The sequence below is a fragment of the Ictidomys tridecemlineatus genome, chromosome 8, assembly GCF_052094955.1.
Source record: "Ictidomys tridecemlineatus isolate mIctTri1 chromosome 8, mIctTri1.hap1, whole genome shotgun sequence".
Classification (NCBI taxonomy): domain Eukaryota; kingdom Metazoa; phylum Chordata; class Mammalia; order Rodentia; family Sciuridae; genus Ictidomys; species Ictidomys tridecemlineatus.
This window is the reverse complement of record NC_135484.1, coordinates 113,919,346-113,938,344: the sequence shown is the minus strand read 5'-3', so window position 1 is coordinate 113,938,344 and position 18,999 is coordinate 113,919,346. Positions and strand designations below refer to the sequence as shown.

At 55.0% G+C, this 18,999-nt stretch overlaps 1 protein-coding gene across 4 annotated transcripts; it reads right to left on the bottom strand.

Annotated features, from left to right (window-relative positions):
• Positions 1 to 492: 492 nt before the first annotated feature.
• Mtch1 (mitochondrial carrier 1) lies at positions 493 to 17,628 on the bottom strand. 4 transcript variants are annotated; one of them, XM_005318746.4, is made up of 12 exons: positions 17,270 to 17,626; positions 12,822 to 12,906; positions 10,103 to 10,209; positions 9,691 to 9,768; positions 9,327 to 9,384; positions 8,954 to 9,005; positions 7,428 to 7,487; positions 4,800 to 4,944; positions 2,934 to 2,981; positions 2,715 to 2,782; positions 2,407 to 2,482; positions 493 to 1,294 (listed from the first exon to the last, which is right to left on the bottom strand). In XM_005318746.4, the coding sequence occupies exons 1-12, from the start codon at positions 17,588 to 17,590 to the stop codon at positions 1,223 to 1,225; spliced, it is 1,170 nt and encodes a 389-aa protein (XP_005318803.1). In that variant the 5' UTR covers positions 17,591 to 17,626; the 3' UTR covers positions 493 to 1,222. The 4 variants fall into 4 exon arrangements, with proteins under 4 accessions (XP_005318803.1, XP_005318804.1, XP_021577618.1 ...); XM_005318747.2 differs by having other exon boundaries at positions 4,851 to 4,944; XM_021721943.3 differs by lacking the exon at positions 2,407 to 2,482 and having other exon boundaries at positions 17,270 to 17,628.
• Between the last annotated feature and the right edge of the window lie 1,371 nt (positions 17,629 to 18,999).

Genomic DNA, 18,999 nt, shown 5'->3' with positions numbered 1-18,999 from the left:
CAAAACCCAATGGAAAGGAAAGGAAGGGAAGGTTATCCCCTGTGCTGCAATCATGTGGCCACTGAAACAAACCACTCAGCAGGACTTGAAGACAGGCCATCTTCTAAAGGTGCTGAGTTAAGGGTTGGCGGGAACACGTTCTGGAAGAGCTGCCTCGCTGGCAGAAGGTCTGACACCAGCTGTTGTTCTGGGGGCTCATCTCACCCTGAGACTGATCCCCACCCAGCTTCACACTCCTGCTCCTGGGCGGTGCTCCCCCCGCCTGCTGTCCCTCTGTCCACACCAACATGACGGACAGAGAATGACTCTGCTTAGATTTTTTTTTTTAATAAATTAGTTTTTTTTAAGTTGTTGATGGACCTTTATTTTATTTACTTATATGTGGTGCTGAGAACCGAACCCAGTGCCTCACGTGTGCTAGGCAAACTACAATCCCAGCCAGACTCTGCTTAGATGTTTAAAGTCACAAAAATAAGAAACTCCCCACAAAACTCCAAATCACCACCAATACATTTATTTGAGGGAGGTGGGGTCAAATGTTACCATGAATTTTTATACTGGGTAGGGCTAGAGACATTCCCACAACTGCACAGGTAACCGAATCCTGCACACGAGGTGTCACCATTAAACAGACAAGCATTAGGTGAGGGGGACACATTCTGAAGAGTCACATGATTTCCAACTCAGAAAAAGGCGCTGCCCTCGAATCACAAAAGTAGTGTTGAGAAAACCAAGGCAGAACCTGGCACTGGCCTTCTAGCCTAGGCCCAGTCATGATGGTGGCCTCGTGAAGGGGTCATGCCCTATTTACAAAGCAGGAGAGACACTCCCAGCCGAGCTGCAGAGGGAGAGCCGGGCTCCCTGGAGGGGTGCAAGTGGGTGGGACCGACTCCATTAGGCTTCCCTCAACCACCCTGGCTCCACAAGCCTTTCTCTGGCTCTGTACAAGGCCGACTCTGGGAAGTCAGGGAATGACGCCTCAACTCCCCACCCCCCACCCCACCTTCTCCGGGTCTAACAGGTGACCCCACCCACTGGGTGCAGCCCACCCCTGCGCAACCCCACACCTCAAGAGACACATGGCCAATAAGAAAACTGTAGCCCAGCCGGGCTGGGGTACACCTAGGTGTCGCTGGGCTGCAGTCTCCCTACAGGTATCCCGAAATGATCGGCCTCACCCGAGGGCCAGGCTGAGCCTAGGAGTTTGGTCAGGTGGTTTAGGTTACTCCAGGGCAAAACACGATCCTGATGACACCCGGCGGAAAAGCAGGCTGGAGCCACGGAACAGCTGGCCCTGGAAGGGAAGGAACGTGACCGTGAGGCGAGGAGCTTCCCCATGGCCTCAGAGAAGAGGCACCCGGCTCTGAGGCCCCAGTGCAGGTAGAGGATCAGGTCTGCATCCTGGGAGGACAAGGTCAGCCTGCCTGTGCTCAGGAGCCAGCAGGCCACCTCATGCCCGGGAGTGCCCAGTGTCTCTGAGGCTCCTCAGGAGGAACTCCCAAGAGGAGGCTGGTGCTCTTCTGGCCTCAGAGCCCAAGGGAACTGAGCCTCAAGGGAGGAGTACGATGCAGAGCGACTGCAGTGCAGGACCGGCTGGCTGTCCCCCTCCCTCTCTCCACCCTCTTCTCACCCAGAAGCCAGCCAGCACCCTGCTCTCCCCAGGCCAAGGCCACATTTACTGTGGGGCAAACCAAGGCTGAAAGAAGGCAGGTCTGCCCTTGCCTAGAAGCCTGGTCCCCGACCGCTGGGCCCGGGAGCGCCAGCCGGCAGAAGGCAGCTTCAGCACAACACCCCAGAACCCAGGCCTGCCCCCCGCAGGCTCCCCATGTGGTCAGCGCCACTCTGCGGGGCCTGGGGACCTCCTGCGTGCCACGTCCCAACACTGGTTCAGCTACCGTGGTCTCGGGCCTCACATTTTCAGCCCAGGTGCCTTGAAGGACAAGTGCCGAGGCTTAACTACCCACCCCAGGGGCCAGGACATCCTCATCCTTGTCCTAAGTCTTTAAGAGTCAAGGAGACTGCACCTTCTGTGGAATTCTTACTTTGTTTGTTCTTCTTACGGCACAGGGCTCACTGGGCTGCCCAGGCTGGCCTCAAACTCCTGGGCGCTTCTACCTCGGCCTCCAGGGACCAGGACGGTGGCTGTACGCCACCACACACAGCTCTGATGTGTGACTTTTAAATGAATCCAAACTGAGCCACCTCAAATTCTTTCTTAAATTAGGTGAAGTGCAAATTTAACTTAAAAGCCTTAAACCAAGTGTCTGTATTTTCTCTATTCTCCGTACTCAGGAGAGATTCCGTGAGACCCCTTAGTCGCCCCTACAACGAAGAGCCCACAGAACCATTCAGGGGACAGTTGTGGCAAAGAATGGGAAAAGCCTCCAGCTTCCCGGGCTCACTCACCTGCACACTCAGGTACTTCCAGCAATGAATCCAGGATTTGAACACTGGGGAGTAGGGGGGGAGCCCAGCCTGCAGCCTGTGGGAAGGACAGTGTGTGAGAGCCAGAGGACAGAGGGAGGTCAGCTACACCCTCAAGAAAACAGCCTTGGACTGCCACCTGCCGACATCCAGAACTCAGGTTCACCCCACAGGGCGCTGGTGGATCCAGGGGAACTGTGTACACGGGCAGGTGGGAGGGGGCAGAGAGCCAGGAAGGCCCGGCTGGGGAAGCCCGCAGTCGGCAGGGCCGCGGAGGGCTGCACACCTACCCGCAATTGTTCACAGCCATGAGGTCTCCGACCAGCAGGAAGGGGTAGGTCAGCATGCTCACTGCGATCTGAAACCCAGAGAGACCTGAGTGCCGGCGGTCTGCCCAGCCCGGCCCTGCACACGCTGCGCAGCACCTTGCACTAAGACCCGCCTCCCCATCCCAAAGCTGCCCTGAGCCCCACCCCGCCCACAGGGAAGGCCAGGGCAGCTGGACTTACCCCCATCACAAACTTGGTGTAGCTCCGGATGGCCAGGGCCTGGCTGAACTGAGGAGACAGAAAGGGAGTGCAGTTTGCCTCGGACAGCTCAGCATGCAGACTTCAGCCCTGCAGACCCTGCCTCGCCCTCCACACCCTGACACACCCACGCTGCACAGGCTGCCTCCCTCTCAGGGCCCACTGTGTCCATGGCCTAGAAGGGCCACAGAAGACCTGAGGCAGAGGTGCAGGAACTGGGCTGAGGACTCCAATGAAGGAGATGGGAGCGCAGGGTCACCTGCTGCTGGCTTGTGTGACATCGTGAGTCAGCTCCCAGGACACAGCCTCTACCTGCCTGGCTGCGTCCAGGGCCTGGGCTAGTCAGGGCTCACTGGGTGAACCAAAAGACGGACTCCCATCCAGATGCCCAGAGAAGCCTGGCCCTGGGCCTAAGGAGAGGGAAGACTCAGGCGGCTGCCACCTCCACCTCACCAGGCTGCTGCCCCCTTGGTGAGGGGCAAAGCCAAGAGCCCCACTCCTAAAACTCTGCCCTGGGAATAAGCTAACAAGGAAGGTCACTGCCCATCCCTCGGCTTCCTGTGGAGTAGCCATCCCACCAGGGGATTCCCTGACCTGGGCAGAGATTGCCTAGCCCTCTGCGTGGGCGGCTCAGCAGGTCGGCAGCCCCACCTGAGCCTGGAAGCCCACACAGAAGATCCCCTACATGCAGCATCTGACTCTGCTGCTGCTGCTGAAGTGCAAGCAGCTGCCCAGCTGGACCAGAGAAGCCACAGCCTCCACCAAGACACCCAGCTGTCCCGGGCTTGCTCTGCATACGACAGCAGCAGTGCACCACCCACAAGGTCCCCAAGGAAGGGCAGAGCTGCAGGCATGTGGGATGGGGTGTCTTCATGGAGCTTATACTGAGAGGCCAGTTAAGACTCACCCAAGTTCAAGGGCCAGCCAGCCTTGCTGTGGGAGCAGAGCTCTCATCTGGGGCCACAGACCTGTGCCCAACACCCCCACCCCCAGCCCATACTGGGCCCACACAGCCCTGCGACCTTGCCCCTCCCCGACCAGGCTGATTCTGGCAGGCGGGTCCCCAGGTCCCTCACAATCCTCCTGGGCTTGGCTGTCCCTACAGCTCCACAAGAAAACCACATTGCCCAGGAGATGAGAGATTAAGCCACTAGGAGTCCCAGCCCCTCACAGCTCTCTAACCCTTGCCTTAGTCCAACAGAACCCGTCACCCATCAGGCGCCCAGAGCCTTTCCTCACCAAGCGCCCTGCAGAGGGACCAACGCTCTCACACCTGACCCAACCTGCAGAGGCCTGTGTGCACCACGCTGGGAGAGCCCTGCCAACAACATGGGGGAGCCTCCCGCCCGGCTACAGAGGTCACCAGAGAGTCCCGGGGAAAGCATCCTCAGTCTAGCAAAGGGAAGGACCCTGGCCCAGTCTTGTTCCAGCCCAGTGACTTTGGAGCACTCATTTAACCACTGGGCCTCAATTTCCACTATCGGTGTCATCCACCTGTCCTGTTTCCTTGACAATCAAGGCTGGAGGACCAAAGGTCATAACCTTCACAGAGGACTTTGAAAGCATAAAATAAGAAGCAAAATCTTCTGATTTCAGAGTCCTGGTTGAGCCTCTGCCCAAAACACCCTGAGGAACACTGGAATGGTAAAGCTGCCCAGGACAACGGCCCTCCCAAGTCTGGGTACCAATCTAACATCCCATCTTTCCCCAGGCAAAGCCGAGACACCAGGACTTCTAGGGGCCTGTCATCCTCAGGGCAAGGGAATTCCAGAGTCCTGGACCTGTCTCAGCCCCTGGGAGTCAGGAGTACATGGAGGTAAAGAAGGACAAGTCCTTGTTCCAACCAACCTGGGAACCTGGATTCTGGTCGTTTCCCAGCCCCCCTGGGGTGTCACTCACGCTGTCATCCACCAGGTAGGCATTGATGAAGTGGGCCAGCAGGTTACAGCCCCACAAGAAAACCACATCGCCCAGGAGATGAGGGATTAAGCCACTAAAAAAACAAGGTGAGCAAAGTGAGGGGGGAGCGAGGGGCGAGGTCCTGGGGCTTCACACCCAGGAGGCAGGGAGGAGGTTCCAAGCTCAACATTTTAGCACCCCCAAGAGCAAAGCCTCGGAAGGAGAATCCACAGGCCCTTGTGAGCCAGCAGCGGCACACCAGAAAGGCCGGGGTCCTCGTCCCCGAGGTGTTACAGGCCACTTCTAATGCCACAGACTGTTAGTGGTCTCACAAGCAGTTTTTAAACCACAGAAGCCAGGCGTCAAGATGTGAGAGTTGCACATCTCAGATTTTCAAGTGCAGATGATGAAAGTATCCACATGTTGGCAGCTTTCTCCTGGCCTCCTCACCAACCCTCTTCAGTGTACCTCTTCACCCCTAGAACATCCCACTGGCAACATCCCATGCAAATGTTTCCAAGGAGGCCACCTCACAGACCGACTCATAACGTGACGACCTCAATGGCAAAAGCTCCAAAGAGCCCACAGGGAAGGCTCCTGACGGCAGTGCTGAGGGCACTAAGCCCACAAGTGCCACTTGGGTCTTGTGGGGTGTTTTGTTTCCTCCTGCAGCACTGGGGATGCGGTTCAGGGGTGTCGACCATGAGCCACAACCCAGCTTTACAATTTTTCCGTTTTAAGACTGAGTCTCGCTAAGCTGCCCAGGTTGACCTGAACCTTGGAGCCTCCTGCCTGAAGCGTGTGCCACCATGCCTAGAGGCCACTTCTGCTCTCCACACTACGCTTATTTGCTTGTAGAGGAACAGAGTGCCTCGGGAGGTGCTCCAGGGGAACGGCTGTCTCTTGGGAAGGGAAGCAGAGTCATTTCTGAATTTTTAAAAAGTCTAACTAATATTTGGAAAGCTCAAAAGAATGTACATTAACACATGCATGAGGACCAGCAATCAAAGGATTCCTTTGGGATGCAATTCCTAACGGGGCGTCCCTGCCGGTGCTCAGGTGACCATGCACTGGAGCTCTGGGATCTGTAACATAAATGGGTACTGCCTACTCCAAACCCCTGGGGAGAAAGAACCCAAGGGCTAGTGTGAAAATGCCGGAGGTGGTGACACAGTGTTTCAAGGCCTAAAGTACCAAGTACACAGGCGAACACGTACTCACATACTTGTACACATATGTGCATGTGTGTGTGAATGTGCTGGTGTGTACATCAGCGCGTCTCAGCCTCGGCGCTGTTGCATTTGGAGCCGAGTGACGCTTTGCTGTGTGCTGTTTCCATGCTGTAGGATACCCAGCAGCACCCTGGTCCCTCTCCACTAGGTGCTGGGTCTGACAATGAGATGGCTCCGAGAACCCTGATGACAGCCACATGTGATATATGTATGCACACAGACACACACCCTCTCACAGGAATCCCTTGGCTAAAGAAATGCTGTAAATAAAACCCTTGGAAAGGTCTGGAAAACCACAATAAGAATTACATTAATATACTATAACTATACAATATCATTAATATATGATAATATCACATAAGTAAAAAATACACTAACAACGCGGGACCCGACACTAGTGCCCTACACATGGAACAGCTGTGTCCCCACCTAGATCTGGAAAAGGAAGACAAAACACATACTTGTCAAGCCTGGCTTCTGAGTTCTGTTTGTGACTTTTTTCCGGGGGGGGGGGGGTGCTGAGGATGGAACCCAGGGTACTCCATCACTGAGCTACATCCCCAGTCCCCTTTATTTTACTTTGACACAGGGTCTGAGTTGCCTGGCTGGCCCAAGCCTCCCGAGGGGCGCTGTGGTGGTCGCGGCTTGGACTTTCTGAACAGCCTCCCGGCAGGTGAGTAAAGAGACAACCGAGTGCAGGAGGTCGGTGGCCATCAGGACATCATGTGCCCTGCCAGAGACGAAGCCCCTTGGGCCCCAGCCAATGGCTGCTCTTAGAAACAGAACCAGAAGGGCCAGATTTTCTGACTTTTCAAGAGAAACCAGAAACACGAACTCTTGATTTGCCAGGACAGATGTGACTGGCTGGAGTTGGCCTGTGGCTCCCAGCACTCGACCCTCAGTCCAGGTCACAGGGTTTCAGGCACTCCTGGAGTGAAGCCAAGAACTACAGGTGCCGTGGCTCGTGAAGACCAGTGCCAACGCCCACCTACAGCCCCCGGGGTGAATGGCCAGGGCCTCGCGGGCCCACTCGGCTCATCTCCCCTGGGCGCTGGGTAACAGTCCCTGTTTGTTTGTGGTGCTACAGATTGAACCCCGAGCCTGGCGCGCTCCAAGCCACCCCCCAGCCCTACTCCATTTTTATGTAAACTGTGACCTGAAAAGGGCCCAACAGCTTGGTCCTGATGCTCTATGGCCCAGACCACAGCTGGGCCGCAGCTGGCCAGACTGGGGCAGAGCCTTGTGGTTAGTGTGAGGGGGCAGCTGTGGCCTGGGAGGCTGGGAACACACACGTGTTAGCTGAGCCATGGCCATGGCCGGTTACAGGGTGGATAAACTCACGTACACAAAGAATCCCAGCAGGCCCTCCTCTTTGAAAATCTTCCCAATGGAGCTCAGCACACCACTGTGAAGAAGGCAAAAGAAATACAAGGTCACCTGGTCACTTAGCAGCAGCCCACCCCACCGGTCCCCCCAAATCCAGCCAGTCCTAACCTAGATGGGGAGGAAGAACCCAAGAAGAGAATCGTCGAGAATTCTGGTCTGGGGAGGTTTACACAGTCGTGAGGACAGAGGAAACCAACACACCCCAGGGACACGGGACCTTGCGGTCCTCTCCTGCCACGTTCCCTGGGATCTGATTCAGGAATGAAACCCTCACCAGGACACTGCAGCAGCAGCAGCAGGCCCTCTCCCACCTGGCCCTGGTACTTATCTCTGGTCACACAACCTCCTGGCAGAGAGCCTGCAGACCACCTGACAGGGACCGCAGGGAAGGAGTGGTGAGCAGAGGGGGTCACCTCAGGGTAAGAGGAACCCAGAGCCTTGAAATGGGACCCCAGACCAGCCTAGGAAAAGCCATCTGGCCCTCCATGGAAGACGCCTGGGCACTAGTGTCTACTGGAGACCAGAGGACAGGCTGTGGCATCTTGCGTGTGAAATGCAAAGAAGGTTCAAAAACCTCCTCTGCGACTTGTAGCTAGAATGTCAGCTGGCCTCTCCTGAATGGCGGCTATGAAGGAAAAGTACAGGAAAAAGGAGCAGGTGGCAGAAGACGGCAGGAGAAGCCCCAGCAGCACACGTCCCACCACGCCCCACCAGCCTTCTCAAACGGGCTGGCCACTGGAATTCTGAGACAAGCTGTCCTCTCTGGTGCCATTTCCCACCCTCACCTTTCAATCTGGGAACAGGCCAGTTCTCACTAGTGAACCCAAGATGAGGGGACACAGCAAGCAGGCTTCATGGGGTAACAGCCCATGGGATAGCTGCAGAGAACAAGTGACCCAGGGAAATGAGATTCAGAGGGAGGCAACCCAGATGTGTCTAGGGCCACATGCTTCCAGGACCTGTACCCTGTGGGGCACCTCCAAGGGGCAGAGAGGGCACCAGCCCTGCAGGGAAGATGGTGTGGGTACAGGTGCCACCCACACCCACATCCGGGGAAGCGTCTGACACACAATTAGTGGACGAGTCCCAAGCCCACGGGACAGCTTCTCAGGACCATGAAAAGAGCTGCGAGCCAGGCTCTAAAACAACTGGAGAAACCTTTAGGGCATCAACTGAAGGGTCCAGAAGGTAACCCTGGATCAGTCCTAAGCGGCAGAATCAGTGCTGGTCCTGAACACCTGTCCAAGCAGAACCCACTGCCCAGCACCGAGGCTCGTCTAGCACAACCCCCGGGAAGAGAAAGAGAAGAAAATGGCCCGTGACACAGACCACAGATGCCACTGCCACAACCTTCTAAAGTGACGCAGTGGGCTGAGCTAGGGCACAGAAATGGACCAGAAAAGGTGCAGCACTGACCCCAGCATGGCTTGCGCTGGGTGACTCTGAAGGGTCACAGGGCCACTGCAGCCAGGAGAAATTACCCACCTGTATTTGGCCTCCCGTCCCACAAACTGGACCATGCAGCGCATTGAGATGACTGAGGAAAGAGCAAAGGCACACAGGTGACTTGGCGGGCCACGACACCCTAGCACATGGTGTCCAATACTGAGTGATCACTGCACAATGTGGCCTAAGTCAGGGTGCAGGAGAGGAGGGCCTGAGGCTCTGGGACCACAGCATCCCATTTCTTCTTCCTGCCATTGCAAAGGACTCTTGGCCAATCTCTCCTTAGTGGGTTCCAATGGGAACTCCTACCCCCACCTCTTCCCAGCCATGCCACCACTGCCTGCCTACAGCACACAAGGCGCCGTGCCACCCCCCTACTTGGGGATAGATGCAGTCCCTCAGGGCGGCTCACCATGCAGGGGGTGGGCCAGCATGCGGGACACGCACTGCATCATCATCTCGTAGGACGTCTGGAAGAGAGTGGTGGGGGACTCCCATCAGGCCTGTCTCTGGGACTGGCACTCATGGGGAGCTGTCCTTCTGGGGGAAGACTGGGGGACCCACGGACCTCAATGGGGCAGTCCACTTCCCAGGAGAGCTGCCTGGTCCCCAGTGAGGCCCAACGGCAGCTGGGAAAGCTTTCCAAAATTCCCCAGGTCCCAGCAAGGGCTCCTGCATGCCATGCACCAGGCACACACAGGGCCAGCTGTTCCTCTTTAAGAACCCACCCACCCCAGGATGAGGCACAGCAGACCCCCCTCCACCCCCACACCCACCTCCTTCACTACTTTCTTCAGGGAGGTCTTCATGTCATCCTTGTTGGAAACCTGCTCGATCTCATCAGGAGGGAAAACCTGACACACACAAAAGAGGGACAAAAGCAAGGTACAGTCATGCCTCCTCGGCATCTTAAGGGATGCACATGGCAGAAACCAGCCCCTGATATTTCCTCTACAGGGGCTGCTAGCTGGGCCACCCCAGGGGGCAGGATGAAAGCAGCCACTGTCACAGCTGTAGGAAAGTAGGATCGTGGGGCGGGAAGCCTCCAAATCACACGACCAAGGGTCTGACCACCAGGGTCTGGAGCCCAGCCATGGCTCTTGGGTCCAGAAGGGGGGAGCAGGACCAGGCACACTGGTGGCTGGGGGCAACTCCAGGCAACCGCTCCTGGCTTCGCCCCGGATTCACCTTCTTCATGCTGCCCCGAGTCACAGTGGAGAGGGCGTTGGACATCAAGCGGGGGCTCAGGCCCCGGAACAGCCCGATCTTCCCATCCACTTGCACAATGTACTTGGCTATAAGAAAGCAGAGGGAGTAGTGTCACGCCCAGCCCAGGAGTGCCCAGCCCAGGAGCATCCACTCCTGGGCACACATTCCAGACAAGCTGTGGCTTGTCCCTCAAGACCCTGCCCACTCCAGCATGGAGGGAGCCTCCAGCCAGGGCCTGCAAGCAGTCAGGCTCCATTCCCAAATGTCGTCTGGTCTGTTCCTTTTTGCAAAACCTTTGCAATGTACTTTAGACAAACAAGCTCACACACTTTGCGTTTTCTTTTTGGTTTGAGAACTACTTGGCAAACTCAGCTGTGGTTTCTCAGTGTAGTGACTTAAGAGCTGCAACCCAAAACCAATTTCTGTTGCTTATAAAATGTTTTTCTTGGGGAAAAGAAAAAAGAAAAAAAAATGATGATGTCTGTAACCTAAGAAGGGAAAAAGTGGAAGAGGAAGGGCACTAAGAAGATAGGCCTAAACACGACATATCCCAGCCAGGAGGGCCCGCCGGGTCCCGTGCTGCACCCTGGACACCACCTGGCACTCCCCGGTAGAGGAGTGATTGAAGCAGAACACACACAAACGATGCTAGGAAGCCCTTGGGTGGTCAGTGAGCTGCGCCTGTGGGGCTGTGTTTTGCTAGGCCTCTCCTTTTACAGAGACTCGTCTCATTGTTTTATTTTACATCAACTTTTTAAACACGTTCAAAATGCCATGTATTTTTATAAACCCTCGACCCTGGAAGCCAGCAGAATGTTCTTGCTGCCAATCGGCTTCCCTTTCAGACCCGCGCATTAGCTCTCTAGCACCGCACAGAGGCAGTGACGAGCAAGTGCACCTTCTCCTCAGCAAGGTCTGCCAGCATGGTGACTGGATGTCACAGTGGGAAAGGGCTTCCACCGGCTTTCCAGAGTACCTGTCACCCGCACAAATGGATTTCTGAGATGGGAGTGAGCTGGAAAGAGGAGCGGGATGAGGGGAGGGATGGGTCATGGGGCCAGTGCCCTACGGCACAGAGGGGAGAGCCCCACCAGCCTCATTTTACCTGATTTGCCCACGGGTGAGAGGAGCGAGGAGCTGTACCTCCCCACTCCACAGATGAATCATGGAGAGAGGGAAAGGTGCGCAAACTGTGTGGGAGGCCCTCATGGACTGGCCAAGGCCCTGTACTCCAGAGCCAGGAAACCTTCTAAGAAATTTTTCCTTTTACACAGAGAATGTCAGGACAAGCTGTGCTGGTCACCAGGACACGGCAGAGCAGGAGAAACTGGCCACACATTTCTGGACATACCTGATCTCCCAACTGAGAGCAAACGTGGTGTCCAGAAGTACCCAACAGACATCTGCTCACATCTGAACTAAAGGGACATTTATAACAACAGGTGGGGTGCCTCGGAACTCTCACATCTTTGCAAAGAGCCACTAAGATGGAGGCCAAGACTGCTCTACCTGGAGTTGAGTCCTTTGCAATGGCTATGTGACCTGAATGGAGTCATGACGCGGGATGTGGTGTCAGCCCCTCAGAACAGCCAACACGTGGAGGCAGACGCGAGAAAGCTGATGAAGTGCGATCCCAGCACACTGGCTCCACAGACAGGTGGGACCGCCTTCCTCTTCCTACCCTCCCCCTGACATTTTTAAAATAAAAATAAACCCAAATACATTTTCCCATAAAATGACGCATTCTGCCTGGCTCTAGCTTTACAATGGACAAGCAGGGGTAAAAATGAAAAGAAAAATGACATCTGGTTCTGACAGCAGTTAGTGTGTGAAATAAAACAAAAAAGTGACCCAGAGGCCAAGCCCCAGGTTACTCAGCAGCAGGAAGATTTTTCAGAAAACATTATGGACCAAACAGGCAGGAAGAGCAGAGTGGGAAACATCTGGATTAGTCTGGAGTGGAATTCTGGCCATGAACAAGGAGAGAAGGGCACATTTAAAGCAAGTGCCATCACAGTCACCTGGCAATGGGGGGGACTGGGAAAGGAACAGCTATGATGGACTTAAAAAGGCCCTGGACGGCTGACACCTGGGCCAGCAGGAGCAGTATGACAGCAGGTGACATCTCGGTGGACAGACCTCCAGCAGGGCAGCCAGGAAGGGACTTGAGGGCTGAGGCACAAAGTGGTGTAGCCAAGCTCAGGGACACCCGGGGCAGAGCTGTGACTCTTCACAGTTCTGTAACCAGTGGCGAGAGGCGCCAGAGTGAGCGGGCACTTGTCTCAGGAATGCTGGGGAGCAGGACAGCCAGTTGTCATGAAATAAGGCCACTGTCAGGCCTCCTGCTGGGACAGAAAAGTAGAAAAGCTGCTCAGAAAGAAAACTCATGCCCGCCCTGCTCTCGGCAGAACTGGCTAGCGAGGTTGACAGGGATTAGCGTCCCGGCCTGGCCCTTGGCTCAGGCATCTGTCTGTCCTGCTGACTGGGCTGGTGGCTGGCAGATGTGAGCAGAGGAGTGGACCAAGGCCGTAGTGCTCACCTGCTCCTGCCTGACACCCTGCCGTGTCTGGCAACTCTCAGGTTCCCTTCTTAGCGCCAGCACCAACTGTGGAGCCAGGCGGCCTGGCAGGTGCCCCAGGCCCTACTGATGGTCTCTCTTCTGTTGGCATGGGCTTCCTAGCCTGGGCACCATACTCACCATAGGTGAAGAAGCTCGGCAGGTAAAGGACCTTCCTCCCCAGCACATTGGTCCCAAGCGTGGGGGGCATCGGCTCATGCCCCACCTTCAAAATTAAGAGAGAAAAGCAAAGTTCTTCTGGTGATTCCGGCTCACTGCACGCCCTCTTTCCCACGCCTAATTCCTCTAACGTTGCTCCTATCTCCCACTCACACACCCCAGAGAGCTCACTGCGTTGACCACCATCGGTATCACGTACTCTCCCAGCCTCAGCAGCATCCAGTCCTGGCTACTACCCGACCACAATGCCCGCCCCATCCAGGCCCCAGCATCCTGACCCTCAAAGCCCAGGATTCCCAGTGCAGAAACGCCCCTTTTAAAGTACTTCAAAGTCCATTCTCATCTCAGGAGAAATCTCAGTTAATTTTATTTTATTTATTTATTTTTTTTTTTAAATATTTATTTTTTAGTTCTCGGCGGACACAACATCTTTGTTGGTATGTGGTGCTGAGGATCGAACCCGGGCCGCACGCATGCCAGGCGAGCACGCTACCGCTTGAGCCACACCCCCAGCTCCATTTTTTTTTTTTTTTAATATTTATTTTCTAGTTCTCGGCGGACACAACATCTTTGTTGGTATGTGAGTTAATTTTAATCTTCAGGTAAAAACTTCATTTTCCAATTGCACTCCCAACTGTGCCAGCACTAAAACACGCCACACCTGAGTCTCAGTCCCACACTTCAGACAGCTCAGCTCTGTCACCCGGTCCTAAGTTCCCCCCACTTTCCCATCTCTTACCAAGCCTACTGCAGACACCTCCACGGGCTGCCCTTCCATTTCCAGCTTTAGCAAACTTCCTTCGAATCCTACTCTTCCTCAAACCTGTCCTCAACTGTCCTGTAACTTCTATTGTCCCATATCCCTGTAACAAACTGACTGCCCTGGGCTCCACGGGATACTGTCATTCTTGCTGCACAGAATCCAATTATAACCAAAGTATCTGTCATGCCGTCCACACCCCGAGACTCTGCTGGGGTCGGGGGGGCATTTGTTATCTGCCGGTTCACAGGCAGAAACTCTCTAATCCAGGTGGAAGGCAAGGTACAAAGGAGACTTGTGCCCAGGTGGGGAGTGAGAAGGCCTGCCTTCCCTTGGCAGGGCCAGGACACCAGCCCAGAGGACCAGAGCGACAGAAGCAGCGCCTTGCAGTTTGCAGAGGGAGGGATTGGAGCCAGCAGGTCAGGAGGCCTTGCCTCGAAAGCTGTGGCAGGTGTGCTCCAGGCCCAGGTTAGCCAGTGTCTTTGAAAGTTCAGGTTGTCCCTTCTGAATGTGATTCTGAGACACACATGACAGATCACTGATTATAAATCTTAAGCCCCACCCCCACCCCCATTATGGGCACTGTCTTAAAAACAAAACCAAACCCACATTCCAGCCCAGGGGACAGATGAGGCTAGAGGCAGCCCTGCCCTGCTAGACATTTTCCCTTCTGGGTGAACCCGAGGGTTTGGAATTAAGTTTAGGTTTTGTCTTTAAATGCAGGTGATGCTCCTTATACACTCAGCTACTGCTCTGTGCTGTCTTAGTCTAGCCACTATCATTTGGGAGTCCCTTTGATTCCAACTTTACACTCAAGTTTGTGTCCCTCCACCCCATATCCCCATGGCTTTCAAATCTGTTGGGTCTATATCTTAAACTACTCAGGATACCAAAGACACACTGTCTCTCCTGCTCATTCCTCTCACCTGCGGGTTTTAATTATCTGTTCCCAAGTCACTGCATGCCTAAATCTGTTAATCCAGTCCTAACCACAGCCTACACTGTGGTCCTGTATCAGATACAGATAGAGCCAGCCAGCCATCTTTAAAGCCCCAATCTTGACACCAAGCATTCATTTAATCTATTTCCTGCTCTCCCAAATAGTAATCTGATCTACCTTTTTGCAAAATTTTCTTCTTTTTGGTACCAGGAACTGAACCCAGAAGCACTTAGCCATTGAGCCACATCCCGTCCCTCTTTGAGACAGGGTCTCACTAGGTTGCTTACAGCCTCACTAAATTGCTGAGGCTGGCTTCAAATCTGCAATCCTCCTGCCTCAGGCTTCCAAACTGCTGGGATTCAGGTGTGTGCCATCAAGCAGAGGCTTTTTGCAAGATTCTACTCTGATTCCCAATCTATACCCACTGAGATCAGATCCTGAAGTATGTTACATTTAGCACCAACTGTTAGAACTAACTAGGCCCTCCCATCTTACACACCCACCATCTACTTCTTCTAACCCTTCGGGCTCCCCCATTCCCCAATTCTTTTTCAAACCACCCTTATTTCAATTTTCTTTTCAAACCTGTACACCAAATCACTAACTCCACCACTGCCCAAATGAAACCACTTCCATTTCTCTCACATGAGACACCCATTCCTTACATCCCAGCAGCTTGCACCCCAAAGACTCTACCACCTGCCGCTCTAAAATTCCAGCCCTCCTTCAATCTCACTCCACTGGCTCTGGCTCCCAGCACCCTCGATTATCAACTCAGTGCTGGCAAAGCACCAGTTTCTCTCCCAAGCCTGCAATCTCTGTTGCTGTAAATACTAATCTTATAAGTAAAGAAGTCCTCACTCCCAAATCACAACCAAATGCCCACCAGTCTCAGTGTCCACTGCCCCCTCAGCCATTTCTTTGGTACTGGGGATTGAACCCAGGAGCACTTAACCACTGAGCCACATCCCCAGTCCTTTTTATTTTTTATTTTGAGAAAGGGTCTTGCTAAGTTGCTTAGGACCTCACTAAATTGTTGAGGCTGGCTTTGAATTTGTGGTCCTCCTGCCTCAGCCTGCAGAGCTGCTGGGATTTCTGGCATGAGCCATTTTGTCCAGCCCCCTCAGCCATTTCTAAACCTCAGTCACAATTAGTTACTCCTGATTAGATGTCCTCATTCCTTGTCATATTTCTGGGCACACCCAAATGTATTACCCCCATTCCCTGGATTTCAATTATGCCCCCCACCCCCTGACACTGGAGATTAAACCCAGGATGCTCTACCACCGAGCTACATCCACTGTCCTTATTTTTTATTTTGGCCTCAAACTCAGTAACCCTCCTGCCTCAGTGCTCTAAGTCATGGGGATTTCAATTACTCTCATTCATAGACCTTCTCTTTTCAATGGCATTTGACATTCACTCAGTTCAATCTCAGGGATGGTAAAAATCTGACACCCATTTGCATTAAATCAAACCTCAAATCTCTGCTGGGTCTCCATCTCAATTTTTATCTCCAACCCTCTGCTTGCCCTTCTGAATTGGAAAATTCTAGCCTACATCTTCAGATACCACTTTAGGCTTGGACCACGCCCATCAAAATTGTGCCTGTCTCAGCCACACCCCGCCCCACACACACCTCTTTCAAACTGGACCTTTCCCTTTTTCAAGCAGCCCTTTCATCATTACTGCATTGCTGGCGGCCACCAAATATGTCCAGTGTCTAAGCGTCCCTGGAGTCCAGAGACTTTGCTACCTGGGTATCAACTTTGGCCAACCCCTACCTATCTTGCCTTGTCTCCTCTGCGCCTTTTGCCAAATTCCACTACTCCCAGACCCCTTTGGCCTGTCTCTGCAGTGACGGCCTGCGATTCCATTTTCTCCTACAAATGCGTCATCCCCTTCCCTCTAAAAGACTCCTCCTCGCTGCCCTCTCCAAACACATCACCGCGGCTCCCCCAGTGCACAGCCCTATCTGTTCCCCTCCTCCCCAACGCGTCACCCGGTCTCCTCCTCCCACCAAATCTGTCGTCGCCATCAAATCCAGAGCCCCTATCTCCTGTAAACCGATAGCTCTCCCCTGCTGAATTCTTTGCCTTCGAACTTAATCCAATACCTCCGTCTCCCCTTCCCCCAAGTCCCATGCCCTTCTTTCCCTCCTAAATTTGTGGTCCGGCGCCCACTCCTTTGTTCCCCAAAGCCTCCTTTAAATCCATCTTTGTATATTCAGTCCTTCTTGTCTTCCACCCCAAATGCGCTCCGTGGCCCCCAACCCTTCCCCCTATCCACTCACCCAAACTTCTCGCCCCTCCCCCAATTCTGTTGCTTCTTCCTTCACCCCGAATCCGATGTCCTTCTCTATTCCAAACCCATCACTTCAATTCTTTAACCTTCTAAACCCGTCCCTCCTTCCCGTCGCCTCCTCCTCTATACCTGCTCCCCTGCACCCCGGTCCCCAGTTCCTTGCTTGCCCAAATGTATCGTTCAGACTCCTTCACCCCTTTTCTTGCACCCTCAAACCCGACTCCTGCCGACCCAAGCCCCTCACCGCTTGCCTCCTCTTCCACCCCTTCCTTCCGGAAAACCCACGGTCCACATTCCTCCCCAAATCCGTCGCCATTGACCCTCCCGCTCCACTCCTCCTCCGGGTCCGGGCCTGTCACCTTCACAACAGCTTCCCATCTCCTTGCGGCGCCTTTGCCCCCTCACCTGGATTAGCAGCTTCACATACAGCAGCGGGTGGCTAAGCGCGGTCACACCCGCGCCCAGCGCCACGAAAAGAGCCTCGGTGGTCGGGGCGTTGTCCCCCGAGCCCAGACCCCCGGACGCGCCGTCCATCCTGCGGGCAGAGGGCTGCGCTGCAGGCCGAGGATGGCGCGGGTGTGCGCGGTGCGCGGGCGGCGGATCCCGAGCCCGGGCCTCGACCCCCGCCGCTGCTCCGCCGCGAGCTCCAGCTCCAGCTCCTGCTCCCGCCATCCCCGCGGCACCGCCGCGAGCCCTGGGCGCCACTTCCGGGTCCGAAGCCCCCATGGCGCCGGGAGGCTAGGTCACTCCCCGTCACGTGGCGTTGAGAACCACGCCCCTCGCGGGCGTCGGAGGCGGGGCCGGGCCGCACCACTCGCAGCCGCGGGGGAGCGCGGGAGTGCGGCGCCGTGGTGGGGCCTGCCGGACGTGGCCCCTGGTGGTTGGGATTGTGGCCTCATCGAAAGCTGGACCGAGGACTTGGAGTCAGTGTCACAGGCAGCCGGGGCTGCAGGTTTGGGAGCCGCGAAGGCCGCGGCAGGCCCGGGCGCTCCCCCGGAGCCCCAGAAGACGGCGTGGGCGGGGCTCAGCCGCTCTGGCATCCAGACGCCCCCAATATGGCCTGAGGCACTTTCAAGCCCCCTCCCGGGCTTCGGGAGTTTTCTCTGCAGTTCTGGGCCCGCCCCTTTGCGGCCCACATCCTGGTCGCTGCGGCCTTCGCAGGGTTGGGGTGGCGGCTGTGCGAGACTCAGGCCTCCAGCCGCAGGCAGAGCCCCCCGGTGGGCTTCAGCCGCCCTTCTTACCCCTCCCATGCCCCATCTGCCAGGAGTGACCTCCCGCCAGGTCACGGCCAGAAGCCCCCCCCCCCCACACACACACACACACACACACGCCGGGGTCCACGCTCCCGCTGTGAACCTTGGCACACCCACCCTTAGAACCCCAGTTACAAAACGTGGTTTGCTCTAAGGTAGTTGAGAAGATCAACTAGTCGGTCCACGTAAGCCACGCAGGCATTGTGCTGCGGGCCCTTAGTGTGCGCCAGGCACTTCTAAGTTACACCTGTTAAATAGGATCCAACAATCCTGCCAGGAAGATATTTATTTCAGCAAGTGCCCAGTTCCCGTTTGTTACCTTGCCCCACCCCCAACACCCAGAACACCAGCACCCTGCTAGTTATGAAGGTGCTCAATAAAAGTCGCTGTTAAACGGATCTTAAAGTCGGCAGGGACAGGGAGGGCAGCCCCTTGGCCTGCATTTATGTTGCTGCTCGTACTTCGGGAGAGTTTTTTAGAATAGTCAGACATCTGCCTTCTGATCCCTTTTGACTCCCCTCCAAGCTTACCCTTTAAAAGCCACTCCCAGTCACCACTCAGGAGGACAAACACTGTATACTTTCCTTGTTGGAAACGTGCGAGTCTCTATCCCTTCATAGAGGGCTCCATCTTCCCTCCCCGACCTTGACCTCCTCATCTCAGACTTGCCCCGATGGAATCACTACAAAACCTTCCAGCCCTTCGGATTTACCAGGTTTTCTCTTTCAAACCCAACTTTCATTAACCGCCCCCCACCCTCTCCCAAGAGTGCTTTAAATGATTTCCTTTTGCCTGAATTCCCATTTAGCTTTTTCAGTATGGAAAATCAAGTTCATAGGATAATAGTGAAGCTAGATTTACAGATAGGTAGTTAGGTAAATC

What these genes read in the sequence shown, in the direction of transcription:
- Mtch1 (XM_021721943.3), bottom strand. Translation starts at nt 17,590, where the DNA reads ATGGGGGCTTCGGACCCGGAAGTGGCGCCCAGGGCTCGCGGCGGTGCC. An exon ending in GCCGAGCTTCTTCACCTATG is followed by an intron (nt 10,210 to 12,821) that starts GTGAGTATGGTG and finishes GCTTTCTTATAG; the next exon opens with CCAAGTACATTGTGCAAGTG. An exon ending in ACACCAAGTTTGTGATGGGG is followed by an intron (nt 2,783 to 2,933) that starts GTAAGTCCAGCT and finishes TCTGGGTTTCAG; the next exon opens with ATCGCAGTGAGCATGCTGAC.